Here is a 16,060-nt window from a genome sequence, read left to right on the forward strand (position 1 = left end):
AATACCCCCTGTTGGGCTGACAGCGAATCTTGTTCCTATTCAATCTCTGCCTTTAATAAACTCACCAGATGCTTTCCCTCAAAGGAGTGAAAAATGAAAGTTGAGTGTACAGTGCTATAATGAAAATCAATGAAGAGTCCTTTGAAAGAGGCAGGGAAGGAAAGGACCTGAGCTTCAACCCCGCTCGGGAATTGTCTTAAGGTTCATTGATTTTTTTTTCTTGATGCAGTGGATCATTGTCCCATATCTCAAAGTCATCGGAATGGTGTGCATTACCTACATTTCAATCTATCCATAAAGCTGTCAAAAGCTAGTGCACGCCATAAGGCACTCGGAGTTTGATTTATATCTCTTGCCCTCCTTGCCCAACGCTTTGTGCAACCCCCATTTGAATCCAGTCTATAGGCTAGCCTTACAAAACAGGATCAAATGTCATAGCCACACAAAGCGAGCTGAGGCTCAGGGTAGAGGGGCTGAAATAGACATTTTGCGCACTATGCTAACCAAAGTGACACCCTATTCTGCTAGCAGTCTGGGTGTGCAGACCCTGAGCAGGTATACTCTAGGTATATAGTACACTATTTCACTAACAAAAATGCACAAAGTGTAGAGTGACCAACAGTGTTGGTATACAGGGCCAGTGCAAGGAATTATGCCTACACAGGCGAAGGTGCATTTTTCCTCCCCTCCCTTCCTCAGGAAGCTGCCTATGGAGCCTTATGCTAGCGCCCACCCTGTCTGTATAGTTCCAAGGCTGACCTCACTTAGCAGATCCAGAGCTGGTAGCACAGGAGGACAAGGAGCCTATCCTCTCATGTAAGTAACTCCTGACAGCAGTGCATCCTATTGGGGCAATCCTATTCTGACAGACATCAATGTAAGGGTCCGTCTTCCTGAAACTGATCACGAATGTGACTGCCACTGACCTCCAATATAAGACCACTGCACTCAGTAAACTGAGCTGTACATTACACGCACCTTACCTCTGCATCATATTTGCTAAATTGTACGCTACATGATCCTGATCCCACCATATACACTATGTTGTATGTTACATACTCTTGACCACTGCACTCTGAAAATTGTGTGGAGGCAAGTGGAAATTCATCGTGTGGGTGGGGGGTGGGGGGGTAGTGCCGCCGGCAGGACCAGGGGGGTGAAACTACCGCCGCTTCTGCAGCTTTCATAGGCTGGGAGGAAGACACTGCAGCTGTTATTGTCTGGTTGGAAGTTTTTGCAACGCGGGACCTGAAGGGAGGCTTCAGCTCGGTACATGGAGGATACATCTCTGTACCCCCACCACCACCAGGAGAGGAAGAGGGCACCTAAATCAGATCAGCTATGTGCACTGTAAGCTCTTTCTGCCTTACACCACTGACCTCTGCACTGTGCGTTACATTACTGACCTCTATACTGTGCGTTATATTACTGACCTCTGAACTGTGCGTTACATTACTGACCTCTGCACTGTGCGTTACATTACTGACCTCTGCACTGTGCGTTACATTACTGACCTCTGCACTGTGTGTTACATTACTAACCTCTGTACTATGTGTTATATTATTGACCTCTGTACTGTGCGTTATATTACTGACTTCTGTACTGTGTGTTACATTACTGACCTCTATACTGTGCGTCACATTACTGACCACTGTACTGTGCAGTACATTACTGACATCTATACTGTGCGTTACATTACTGACCTCTGTACTGTGTGTTTACATTACTGACCCCTGCACTCTGTGTTACATTACTGACCTCTGAACTGCTGACCTCTGTACTGTGCGCTACATTACTGACCTTGGTACTGCTGACCTCTGTACTCTGTGTCACACCACTGACCTCTGCTCTCTGTGTTGTTACTGATCTCTGTACTTTGTGTTACACCGCTGACCTGGTGGAGTTAAGGCGGGGGCAGGGTAGGGATTAGGTGGGGCAACTGGTGGCGAGTAACTCTTAAGGCCTGGCTAGTAGCTCAGGACTTGTAAATGTGAACCCTGCACTATGTTATATAGTCCTAACTTCTGCACTGTTTAGGCTGTGCTGCACATTTCATACATTAGTCTAAAATGTTCATTGTCTCAACAGTTGCTAGTGGTTAAGCAGTCCCCAACTATTTTAATTGAGTTCTTCTTAAAGGTTTTCTCAGACAAAGTCTATATTATGTTTGCAGAAGAGCATATGTGATGCAAATGTTACTTTTTTTTTTTTTCTAATTATGCTTTGTCCTAAGGGCTATGTGCGTTTGTGAGACTTTCACTTGTGGCAAGGTAATAAGGGCATATTACAGCCAGGTAACATCTTGCACAGTTAAATAAAGACAGCATATCAACATTCCTGCATAAGCCCAAACATGACTGACTCTCTTTAAATCTAGTGGCTCTACTCCGCCTTCCCTCCCAAATGAAATTCTGCTTAAAATTATATTGTTTATTTTTTAATATATAACTTCTATCTGGCCTCCAGGGGTGCTGCATAGCCTAAAAGCATCTATGTTTTACATGTAGTTTAGTCCCTTTGAAGAAAGTGCTCAGTGCATAAGGTGCCTAAATAAATGGGCTTAGACTCCACTGGGAGATGAATGTTGTCCTGTCTTGGATTCTCCTCAAACGTTTCTTGCCAAAACATCCTGGCCTCCACTAAAATTGGCACTGGTGCATTGGTCACACTGACTCTGATAGTACCTTTTGGTAGTGGCCCAATTCATTCCCATGGTAGAGGTATAATAATAATAATAAGAAGAGGGCCCAGTGGGGACATTTTTAAAGGAAGGGCTGTGCCGCACCACGTAGCACCACACAGAGAAGATCACTGGAATGGGGAGAAAAGTAAATATTTAAAATTGCGGGCTGGCAGAAAGGTGGAGGATTCACTAAAAGACACTAAAAGACAACTTCCCCACTTTTTTTAATGCAACCTGATTTTTACTTGATTTCAGTGTTTTGCAGTCTTCTATACAATGTTGTGCTGTATGCAAATGTGTTTAGGGCTGCAACTAGCAATTATTTTCATAATCGATTAGTTGTCCGATTATTTTTTCAAATAATCGGATTAAAAAATTAAATAAATACCATCCTTAATTTAAAATAAAATTCCCAAATGCAGTGTTACAAACATGAAGCTGTGCAGTACCATGGATTCCAGTGCGTGCGATCACACTATGGCTGGGAAGTGCGTTTGGGGGGCCATTAAAATGAATGGCACTGTAACGCACCTCCCGCAGCAGAATTTGTCAGGCTGAAACCAAAAATTACTTTTTTCCCACCTTTTATATATTTTTTTAAATAATTCTATTGTAAGCACATGGCGCTTGAATAGCTTCAGCCAGGGAATGACAGCTGCCAGTGGCAAGATTCCGCAGATGGCAGCTGAATGTAAATACAGCAGGCAGTGGGCTGGTGCAATAGCCAGTCTGCTATTGCCCATATTAAATTGCAATAGCCAACAGCAGGCTGACTATTGCACCTGCCCACTGCTTGCTGTGCCCTCCTCCCAGAGTGGAGGAGAGAGCTAGGAGATCCAACCAACTAATCAATAATGAGAATAGTTGACAACTATTCTCATTATCGATTCATTGGTTGCATTGTGTTGACAAGTAAATTGCTGAGTAGGAGTGAGTAGGGGGCTGATCTCATCAGTATTCTGCTGCTCTTTCAATGTCCAGCCACGGGGGTGGAGAGAGGACACCACTGTATTCTTCTCTGTAAGTGGTTCATCCACCTGGCTGTGCTGTGTGTAAATCTTAGGACTAGACGGAGAGAGAAATAAAAATCTTTTGGCTAAAACCACTCCCTTATATGTATTAAATTTGTGTATTTAGCTGTTTTGCCTGGAATGCGGCTCTAAAGTTTCTTCTTGTCAGAGACTGTTGTGATCGATTTATATATTCTGTGCAGCAAAATATTGTCAACATTATATAAATGATTGAAAAATGTGACCAGCACTATAAATACTTGTGATTACTCACAATCCATGGCACACTGGTACACTTTCATGATTGGCATGTCTCACAGAATAAATGTTCTGTACTATGGCTGAAGTACAGGTCTGATATTGACATGTATCCATATTATTCAGTACACTAGGTTTAGGTTGATGAAAAATAGCATAGTTGTTCTCGTCAGGGGGTTTTACCATTTTTAGTACAGGTATTTTCCACATTAATAATTTATCATGTGTGATTTTTAGACTAAAGAAATCACTTATTGCACCTGAAAAAGTGATAGTTATCTATCCGTGAAAGTGAACCAATAAAGGGCAAAAAGGGCAAATTACTGGTTCACTTTAACTTCAACCTTACCCATAAATCTAATCCTTAAAGTGACATTAAACCCTCTGGGGTTTTTTTTTTTTTGCATGTATTTACTACTAGCAAGCAGTAGATATATGCAGAATCATTTTTTCTTAAAAAGGTTTTGCTTACCTGTTACTCCGCCACTTGCTCCCATCCAGAGATCTGAAAAATTCTCAAGCGACGGCGCAGGATTATGGGGTGGTCGCATGCGCAGCAAAGATCTTCGGCCGGGGGAAGAGGAGAGACACAGGGTAAGTCAATACAAGTAGCCCGGCAGCGTGCACGCACACAGACTCCGTGAGACACAGAAGACACAGCAATCAGTGCAGGATCAGAGACCAGCACTGGCGCTGGAAGGATTGCTGAAAACTGGAAAGAAGAAGATGATCGGATCAAGAGGCATCATTTAAGGTAAGTCCTTAAAGCAGCATGGGGGGAGGGGGGGGGGGATTTTATCCTTTAATGTCACTTTAACCTGATCCTTAATGTTAACCCGTAAAGCAAAAGCAGGTAGGTACAGTAAATGGGCAAGCAGTAACACAATTAATTCAATGGCATCCCAAAGAGTTAATCCAAGAGATGGAATTCTGAAGAAAAAAGCCAACAGAACAAGAGAGGTGGGGATGCAATCGCTGCCGTGATCCTTGCTGGTGCTTCATTAATTATGTATTCTGTTTAGGAAATAATTCATGTTCCTCGGAACTTTGCTGTGCTGGTGCTTTTCGAGAGCCTGTTTGAAGAGGCATATTAATATAGCAATAAGAGGATATGGTGTTATGTCTAAAATATGCAGAGAGTGTACGTGGGATGTAAACACGACCACACACAAAGCTTTCTGAGTGGTAAAGCCCATCTCCAGGCAAACATAAAGCTTACCCTTGCAGTGGGGCTACTCAGGCACTCCAAGGGTTAAGTGCTAATTTATGTCTAGGAGACACTACTAACGTTGTTTTACTTACACAAACTCTGCTCCCATTGGCTCCCTCCAGGCTGCTAGAGTAGTCCCCGCAGCCTCTTTTCTCTGTTGCACCGGCGGTCTAAGGACCATTGATGTCATCACGTCTTATGCAGATCCATTGACCTGCATTAGACATGAGGACACCTAGACACATTCCTGTCCGATAGCCACAGCAGGAAGGGAGAGGCAATCCCACCAAAGGGAGGGAAATCCCTGGTAATCAGCAGGGCCACCAGAACTATTGTCACCATGGGAATATTTCTCACCTACTCCTGTTCTGATGACAACCCATATTTCTGATTTTCTTTCACTTTCAGTGATAATTCTCACCAGGACAAATAGAGAGGGTGACTTTGTTGCTGTTTTGGCTTCAGTTGCACTTTAGGTGCAATGCAAACTAATTGCACTGAACTAAACTAAAACAAGCTCCCTCTAATGGATAAACTATATATTTAATACAATAACAAAACCATAGAAGAGCAAACTTGCGAAAATGCCAAGTTAATGTAAACAAATCTTTAAAGAAGTACTGTGGCCAGGCCAGGCTACTAGTGGTTTGGGAATAAGATGGTAAGGGCCGAGATTTGCCCCCTTGTTAGTACAAATGCTGATTCAGGTTTGAGTGTAGAAAGTTAGGATTGTACCTATGATATATTTCCTGGTGTAAAATCTTCTTTCCTCAGGTGAAGTAAGCCTTTTATGTGTGATGGTAGACCTTGCTGGAGATGGACTCCGTAGCTTTCAACAGCATGTGAATAACCAAATTAGAGAGATACCTGTCTCTCAAGACATGGGCATCAAGCACCATGCCATTAAAGCCAGGGACCCTCAAGCAGGATGGTAAACTGATCCATGGAATAGGAGATCCGGTCAATATGGAAGAGTCTTAGGGCTGTCTGCCAGAAGTTTGACCAGGCCGCCTGGGCCAGTTCGAAGCTGTTAGGTTCACTGGAATTCCCTCCATCCCAATCCTGCAGAGAAAAACAAGAAAGGAACCTGGAGGCCAAGAGGTCCATATCCGGTCTCCCCTACCTTTTGCACAGGTCCTGAAACACTTCCAGGTGAAGGGAGCATTCCCCAGGGTCCAGACACTGACCGTTGAGGAAGCCTGCATGTCATTTGTTTATGCCAGGAATGTGAACAGCAGATGTGGAGTTCAGTCCAGGTTAGAATTCTTTCTAACTCTTGCCACAGCAAAACTTCTTGCCCCTCCCTGATGCTGACTGATGCACACTATTTTTGTAGCTTGGAGCTCCAGAATGTTACTCAGCAGGAGAGATTCCTCTAGCGACTAAGTCCCCTAAAATGACATGGTGTCTCGGACTCCTCCGCAGCCCCTCAGGCTGGCATCCATTGTTAGGACCTTCCAAACAGTGAGAGGAAGCATTTCCCCAACACCAGAACATGACTTCTTTGCCACCAGGCCAGGCATAACCTGGTCTTCGCTGTCAGGTGTGTCGTTTTGTCTAGAGACTGAACCAATTTGTTCCAAAATAACATAATGTTGCATTGCAAGGGTCTGGAGGAAATGTCACTGAATTAAAAGGAGGCTAACATCCAGCCCAGCTCAAGCAGAATCGCAGAGTTGGGTGGCTCCTGGACTGGATTGTAGAGTTCAAATCTGGGTGTGGAGAGTCAGAGAGAAACTCTGGCTTAAGCTGTGCCTATGATGACTGACTCCTGAAGGTTTAGGATTCAATCAAACCTTTTTCTTGTCTGTTCACATCACATAGTCTGCATCACATTATCAGTCAATATTAGTGCTGATTGTTTCCTTAATAGATTAACCAGCTATTCCACCATGGGAATACCCTGCGAGTGTTGTAAGGCTAGCACAAGTGTCAATACCTTGGTGAACATTTAGGGTGTGAAAAACAGACGCACTGAGATTGTTGCATGCTCACAGCAAAACAGAGATAGCATTGATGCGCTGGAAAGATGGGTGAATGCAAGTACGTATCCGTGATATCCTCAGAGACTAAAAAGTCTCCCTTATGGAGTTAGGCTTGGGCATTTAAAGCATTCAGATTCAAACAAAGGTCAGATGTCCCCTCTTGGTTTTGGAACAGTGAAAAGATTAAAGTAAAAAACCTGAAAACTTCCTTCCATTGGAACAATGGCAATAACTGCTTGGCTCAAAAGATCTACAAGAGCAGCATGGAGGTCTGCTAGTTTGTGCACTAAATGCGACTGGTGTCCTCACGGGCCAGTTGGGTGGTGTGGTGGCAGAGGGGTCAAGCCAGAATGCAACCTGAATTGAAATTTAAACAGTAGAGGGTCACAGGTTTTGGGATTATTATTATTATACAGCGCTTTACAGTATAAGAAAGACATTACAATCACAATACAATTCAAGACAGGATGTTAAGGAGGTCCCTGCCCGTGAGGGCTTACAATCTAAAAGATACAACATTTTCTGTTTCTGTCCTTTATGTCTTAGGTTTTTATTTTAAACTAAAATACAGCAAAAAAATAAAATAGAGCTAAAACACGGGAAACACAAATATGGAAATCAGTAGGAGCATGCAGTGACAGACCTGGAGACAAAGTTCTTCCAAATGTCAGGTTGTTTTGTAAATGCTCTACTGGTGAGATAATAACAGGCTGTACATTTCTGGCACATGTCAACTTTTGCCTTTCTCCTAATAATAAAATGACAGCATCCAATGTGGATTTATTTTATTTTGCAGTATTATTCTATCATAAAAGCTTACCCTCATTTTCGAACAGGCATCTTGTGTTGACTCCGTCCCCCTCAATTCCTTTATCAGCATCGAACCTAAATACTAAAATAAAAACGCATTCAGATTTGTGGTGGAAGCACACACCCAGAACACACAATCGAACAAAAATGTCACCACATTTACATTTCTTTCTAGATGTGTTGTATGATGTCAAAAATATAGACAACCAAGGAACGGAACTGAAGAAAAATCACTATTTTACAAACAATAACACTATATATAACATTAGGCAATAACAATTTATCATGGCATAGTGGCTTTAGAAAATGTTAATCGACCCTGCCATAAAGCAAGTCAACTACAGTTCATTTCAAGCTAATGAGAGTTTCCTTGCTCCATAGAAAACATTTTGCAGGGACAATGCTTTTAGAACAGTTTACTGCATATTTGCATTAGTTAAAAGGACCAGTCAATCAAGTTATGTATCAACTGACAATAGTTAATGTGGCAAAAAGAGCCAAATATGTCAGAGACAAAACCATACACTAATGACAACAGTTCTTATAAATTGCCATCCATAATCACCAAGTGTTTGCCCCATTTGCGTAACATATAAAAGTAAACTACAGCTGTGGGATCTTCTATCCCAGCATTCGGGATAGATCAAAATATTACTTTTATATATAAGCTAATCTTAAGTGACATCAAAATAATAGTCATGGTCACTGTGTATCGCAAAATAAATATATATTTCTTTACATTTTACAATTCCACGCATGTGATAAAAGAATAAATATTTTAAACTACAGCTTTACATATTTTAGATTACAATCTTCAAACCACTTAAAGACCTCCTACACCAAATTCTTTGTCCCAGGAATCCTGGATAAAAGATCTCAAACTAGTAGTTTCAAAGTTGTGGAATTTTACTTTATATGGTACAGCGATGGGGGCCGACATTGTTCCATTTTCCTGTTTGGCAATTCTGAAATTTAACAGGAAGAGGAAGTCTTTTGAGATGATTTGTAACCAAAACCTAGGCATGTATAACAATATTTATAAGCGATAAATAACAATGTCCATTGTATATGAAATGGACATTGTATTGATGGTAAAAAAAAAGACATCTTCTGAGTTTTGTTGTTTTTCCTAACACGCAACAAAGTGAAGTAAATATAAGTGCACTGTATACCTTTATCATCTCAGACCAGGAACACTGGGGGTGAGGTACGGGTTTTAAAATGGGTCCATATTTTCCCCCAAATGGCATGCTCTAAACAAAGAAAAACATACTAGACATTTTCTGAAACTAGACACACAAAGGAATCCTTTTTTTTGATGGATCAAGCAAAATTTGCGTAGAAAATTAACAGTCACCCTAGAGGATATAAAAGCCTTAAAGCACCATGCCCCTTTCCATAGTCAACATGCATTGCTAATGGGATGAAATATCAGCTTCATGCTATGTCACATGACCATTCTATTAGGTGGTAAAAATAGCATTAAAATGGCCATAGTTTTGCTTTGACATGTTTCCTTTTACGTTGATATTAAATAATGAAATGATCAGTGAATGAATGTTGGTTAGCCAGTCTGTGCTTAGAATATGGCCGCCGTTTGGTCTGGCTGTTTAATTTTGATAATGAAATGTTTATATTCATGAATGAATGTCCTTAGCACAATAAGTTTAGATGCAGTTCTTGACTGACACTTGGAATGTTAGTAAATTTTGTATGCATATTAGAGACCGGTGTCTAGGACAGCGGAAATGACTAAGGGGTGGTGCTTTAAAGAACACCATTTTTAATTCAAGTGCAAAACAATGACAAAGGAAATTACTTATTTCTCTGGATTCTAGGAAGATTTATTTATCACAACCAGCAATCATTAGTGATCAGAATTTTGAAAAGGATTTTCAAATCTTCCAGAGAAATAACATCAAGGTCGGTTGTTCTTTCACTGCTTAGAGGCCGAGCAGTGGAAGGTTGAGATAGCAAGAACTTCACCCTGTGTTTGTCTTACTCAAACACTCTTTGTTCTATTCCCAAATGGGTCTTGAATGTTTATGTGGAAATGGTGATTTTTTTGCTTGTTTTGTTCATAAAAAGTTCAATGAGAATTTGATGTTCATAAAAATTGATGTCACATCACCTTTTTCTTATAAGACAGTGGTCAGATTAAATTCACATAGCAAATATCAAATAGGAGGTCCACAGTGGATCATAACTTTCAATAGAAAGCTTGGGTTTTCTATATTAACATATTTGATAAAACATAACATATTAAATTAAATCTAATGAAACATTTTTATAAACTAACTTACAAAAAGATATTCCACTGTTATGTGTAAAGTAATAATTAAAAGTGTCAGTCCATACACTTTTAATACTTCAGTTTTGGCTATGGGTCAAATCACCAACTGGCTTAATATATTTTGTAAATGCTTATATCTTTTTCCAAGATGTCTACACTTTCGTTCCCAGGATTCCCCACATGCCATAGTCACTACAGGGGAAGCCCTAAACTCCGTCGATTCCTTATGCAGTTTACATTCCTTCAGCCTAAGGAGGTTTAAAGCCATCACACATATCACAGACTTGTGTGACAGTTGGACCGCCTTAAGTGGTCTAAGTCTTCTGACGGTTTCCTGAACAACAATAGTCATATTGTGTGAACATTTGTCTTTTGGCTATGGAAGGAGATGGGGGAGGTACCTCCGATATATTTTGTGTTGGGTTACAAAAAGTAAATACCTACGTTTGAAAAAGGTTTCCCGAACCAGAACTTCTCCCCTTGACATGCTTCAGGTGGTTGACACAAGACATTAGCTCATATGCCGTCTAATGTCATGGAAGTGGTAACACAAAAGGGGAGATCTCAGGCCCCTGATATGTATATGAAGCCAGTGAAACAGCTCTAAGTGGCTACCCATGACTGAAATAACGGTCTGAGGTGAATTGGCCCTTTAAAGTGATGTGATCATCAATTATTATGATTTGGCATATTGTGGGAAATTTAGAAAACTGGTTCACTAGAAAAAAAAATATCCACAGAGTATTATGTCATTCTGTAGCATCAATATGGAAAGCTAATATAGATATCTGATTGTTTTCTGTGCATTGTATCTGCATTTTCTGTGAGCCAGTTCTTGGAAATGACCCAGAGTGATTGTGTTTACCCAGCAGCCTGTACTTCATTCCAGGTGTGTAAGTAATGTATAAGAATCTCAATTCAGGCAGGGATGTGCTGGCGCCACAAACGCCTTCCCAGAATGAGCGCAATGAGTATGACCTCTATGAGTGAAGATCAGAGGAAACTACTACGGCATAACAAGGGAAAGGAGCAACATTTCTTCAAGAAGGAAAGGGAACTCAAAGGTCACAAGGGTAAGAGGAAATAGGAGGGGTAGAATGCATTCCAGAGTCCTGGGTAGGAGAAGACTAAAGATAGAGTGCCAACATCATAAATAATATAATGCATAGGCCTGGGGTACGCACCCCTGTGCCAGTATTGTGAAGCCACAAGTCCCAAATCATGGAGGGAGTCGCAGTTCCACTTTGTCTGGATGACCGCCAGTTCTATAAGCCTGGTATAGGAAATTAAATAACCTGATTGGACAGTTCATTAAACAGATTCAGGTCACACAAAAGTTTAATATACAAGTTTATGTCTCTTTGTCACCTCTGTGTAGTAAACATAGCAGTCCATATGACTAACAGAACTCTTTTCAACTACAGCAGGACCCTTGTTGTGGTGTTGTTTCAAGCATTTGATCTGCTGCAATTTTGCTAAGCGCCAGTATTCCAATGTCCCAAAGGTCTAACATAGAGTAGGTCGCCAGCACACCTTCATCATCAAAATGCCTTTATTGATCAATCACATTACCCAATGGAGAGACCCTGCGTGGTCCTGAAACATTTTCCCGTGATCCCATGATCAACCAAAGTCAATAAAGGCACTTTGCCGATGAAGATTTTGGTGTGCTGGTGAATTACTCTCCATGTAATGTTCAGCGGTGCCATCCACTTGCCACTACAGCACCCACCGAGAGACAAAAGGAGACCTACCGGTTAGGTGTGCGATGGGATATCTGTATTGTCCAATGAGGTCTGACATTTGTTGCCCAGTCAACTTACTGACCATAAGCTGTCCTCCATCTTCTAATTATGCATAGCAGAACCTAACCACAAAGCCCCATACTAAAGAGGACCAGGAGCTGTGAATTGAAACTGTTATATACAATCAGGATCTCGGGATCTCAGGGCTAACTGCTCTGGAACGCACTGTATATGGTGTGAACAAGCCCTAAGGCACCTTGAAGGGTGCTTAAAGTGTAGGTAAAGCCTGACAGTGAACTTCTGTTGGCTCCTCTTTGGTCCGTTAAAGCAGAACTCCAGGTAAAACTTTTCTTAACCCTTGCAGTGGGGCTATGCCTACACAACAAGGGGTTAAGTGCTCGTCTTGGTCTAGGGAGGAAAATAAAGAAGTTATACTTACCCGATCCTCCAAACTGGCTTGCTCTTAGACTGGTCCCTGGAGCCCTTCTTCCCTTCCTCTGCAGCTGTCCAAGGTCCCTAAATCACCACATTCTATACACAGTATATAGGACGTGAGGACACTGAGGGACATATCATCACTGCAGCGGGGAGAGAGGCTAGAGGGAGTGCTGTCACAGCTGGCCGGCTAGGAGGGTTGGGTGAGTATAACTGTTATTTTTCAACCTAGGCAAAAATGAGCAGTTAACCCTTACAGTGCAAGGGTAGCCCCACTGCAAGGGTCAAGAACATTTTTACCTGGAGTTGTTCTCTAAATATGCCATTGAAATTGTTTCAGTCTATCTGTTTGATAAGAGCAAAACATAACCAGTTGATCCTGCCAGAAATCCAGTGAAATCCAGTGAGCAGAAATCCTCTGCTGACTCTTATCAGTTAGCATTGTTTCCAGTTCTCTCTGTGAACTAAAGAACACCTCCTCCTGTGTTATGAAGAAGAGGAAAGGGGAGGTGTTCTGTACCCTTGCCCTAGAGAGACAACACTGCTCCTCCATAGATATAGTACCATGACTGACAGGAAGTCATTTACTGGCAGGATCACCAGGTGAAAATAAGGGAAAACAAGCCTAAAAAAAGAAAACTAAATGCAGCCACTACATCTAAAGACTGGTAAGCTGCAATATATTATATTTCTGTTCTTGTTTTTAGACATTCGAAAATGGCCTCTCCACCAATATTAACATATAAACTTTTAGCATGCCTTAAGTGCGATTTTTCAACCCTAAACAGTCCTGCGGGTTAATGAAAGAGCGCCAATGTAACATTATTAGAGGCTTTATGGGCCCATTCACACCATCAAGAGTGCGTTCCAGTGCGTTCAGCCTCTGGAACGCACTGGAACACAACCCGGCCGGCTCACTTTGTTTTAGGGTGGGAGGGGGCGTGGCAGTGCATTGAACTCAATGGCACCGCAGCCATGCCCCCCGCGGTGCGATTTAAGGTACCTGAATGCGTGGCACATTAGTACCTGTGTTCCGGTCCAGTGTGATCTGCAAAAAATAGTGCATGCAGCATTTTTTGCAGATTGCACTGGACCGGAACGCAGGCACTAATGTGCCACGTGTTTTGGTGTCGGCGAATGCACAGCGGGTGGGGGGCGTGGCTGCGGTGCCATTGAGTTCAATGCACCGCCACGCCCCAAAACAAAGTGAGCCGGCCGGGTTGCGTTCCAGTGGCCGAACGCACTAGAACGCACTCTTGGTGTGACTGGGCCCTAAAGCAGGGGTGGACAACTCCGGTCCCCCAGCTGTTCTAGACAACACCCTCATGGGACTTGTAGTTTCTGAACAGCTGGGGGGCCGAAGTTGCCTGCCCCTGTTTTAAAGTCTGATGTTCTGTTAAGACTTTTCAAGAAGCTTCATCTGCCTGGTTAAAATGGTACTGATATGAAAGATATGACCAGAAATACAAAACAGAAACAGAAAATAATGAAAAAATATTAAGTCAGATAATAAAATGCATTGAATTCTTCTCTGAGTAGCTGCTACTGCCGGCTTCTCTTTCTGTAAATGCTCATTTCCCGGCCATCATGCTGGTCTCTGGCATCAATACTTCCATAAAGACGTCTGACTTTTCCCAGAACTTCCCAATTTCTAAGCTTGTTCTGAGTATTCAGTATCGTTGGTCAGCATAAAAGCCAGGGACATAGCATGTTCAGAAGGAGGTCCACCCTGGCATGTCTCTCTTCACTTTAACAATAACACATCACTACCCCCAAAGTCCATTAGAGCAAAAACAGTATGTAAGCAACCCTTAATAACTCAGGTCATTAAACATCACCTTATTGTAATGTCTGCTCTAAACTCATGGAAGATGAAATCTGATTGACTGTGGGAAACAGGCATTACATCACATCTAAGCTTAAATTAAAAGTAGAACTGAAACCAATTTTTAGTTTAGGAGAGTGTATGGAAGGGTTATAACCCCTGTCAGCATTTATTTCCCATTAAGGAGATTTCCTGTCACTTCTTGACTGATAGACACAATAGTAAGTGAGAGGAAATCCCTCCAAAGAGAAGAAAATCCCTGGTGGTCAGCATGGTCACCAGAACTAGTGTTATGATCTGTTCATGTTCTGATGACTATCACTGAGCATTCTATAAGAACCAAGTTTGTATGTTTTACCTTTTCTTACAATTTTTTTTAATACCCTGATTTCTTCCCACAGCATAAAGCATAGGAATTAAATTGAACCATTAGGGATGGGCACCACACCCCCAATTAGAATTGTATACAAGAAAAGAAAAGCGGGGCTTTAAAAGTGTCCAAACCATACAAGACGTCCATCAAACATACATGGTTTTGTATAAACATATTTAATACATACAAAAAGACTTGGTTACAATTAAAATGTCATTGACATGATACAATGTTACATTGAAATCAAACTACCTCCTTTTGGTGGCCATACATGTGTACATATATATATATATATATAATTCCAAAGAATAAATGAAATAAATGAAAAAAGGAGGTCATAAATTCCAGTTTTTCCAAAGAATAAATTCTTTGGAAAAACTGGAATTTATGACCTCCTGTTTTCAATATACGTTTATACAAAACCATGTATGTTTGATGGGCGTCTTGTATGGTTTGGACACTTTTAAAGCCCCGCTTTTCTTTTCTTGTATACAATTCTTCCCACAGCACAAAACATACTAATAGGTTTATCTAGGTGGGTGTGTATATCTTCAGTAGACCTGAACAATATGTCTGCACATACATAAAAGGAAAAAAATGATATGTCAAGCTGTACTGTATTGTACTGTATGTCTGGGTAGCTTACTACAACCTCACTTTGTTCATGACATTAATTTGAAACCATTATCATTGTGTTATTTCATATATTTACTTTATACATGACATTAAATGTAATCTTACAGAAGTCACAATGACAATAAAGCTTAACTCCGAGCAGACATGTTATGTAATGTGATAAAAGTTTATTTTTACCAAATTTTACCTAAAATGTTTTGTTATAAAGTGCTAATCATTAGTGATCAGTGCACTGTCTCCGGTATTTCTTTTTGTACAACCGGTGGTAGCTATGCCTGCTAGGTCATCCTCCTTTGCAGAGAAGACCATTTCAGTAATGGCACAGACCAGACCGGCAACATTTAGGCATTGGTCGTGTTGGCGATCCTTCTTGGATTTTCTTTTTCTCTAGTCTCTGGTTGGCTCTCACCTCTGGCTTATGTGCCTTTATGGTCCAGACTTCCTGCACTGTTTACACAGCCGGTATATACAGTACCTATTATTTTTTATTCATAGTTATATTTATACTGATGTGTACCAAGGGTATACCTGCATTTTTGTGCCTGTGTATAATGTGCAACCTGTACTTTTGAATTTGCCTCATATTAAAAAACAGTATTTTTATGTATGTCTGGAGTTAAGCTTTAAAATAACTGGAAGCCAATGGAATCTTATGGGGTGGCAAATCTCCAAACGGCCATGGCTCACTGCATCAGAAATTAATTCTAAAACGGAAATGGACATAAAAGAAAGAGAGAGAGCTCTCAGTTTACAAGTTTATCTCCTCCAGTAACAAATGGACATCCACATCCACTTGT

The 16,060-nt window shown here is 41.2% G+C and overlaps 1 protein-coding gene across 6 annotated transcripts in view; it reads right to left on the bottom strand.

The window, feature by feature from the left end:
- Positions 1 to 16,060, bottom strand: part of ANKS1B (ankyrin repeat and sterile alpha motif domain containing 1B) — a 54,117-nt gene that overhangs the window by 16,990 nt on the left and 21,067 nt on the right. For 4 of the 6 annotated variants that reach the window (XM_018558217.1, XM_018558233.1, XM_018558210.1 and 1 more), the window contains exon 5: positions 7,967 to 8,038. In XM_018558217.1, the coding sequence (XP_018413719.1) occupies positions 7,967 to 8,038 (72 nt within the window). Of the gene's footprint in view, positions 1 to 7,966; positions 8,039 to 9,128; positions 9,210 to 16,060 lie in introns of all 6 variants that reach the window. The other 2 variants (XM_018558203.1, XM_018558196.1) reach the window with 1 other exon arrangement.

This window comes from Nanorana parkeri, unplaced genomic scaffold (assembly GCF_000935625.1).
Source record: "Nanorana parkeri isolate BGI_ZX_2015 unplaced genomic scaffold, ASM93562v1 scaffold14, whole genome shotgun sequence".
In the NCBI taxonomy this organism is placed as follows: Eukaryota; Metazoa; Chordata; class Amphibia; order Anura; family Dicroglossidae; genus Nanorana; species Nanorana parkeri.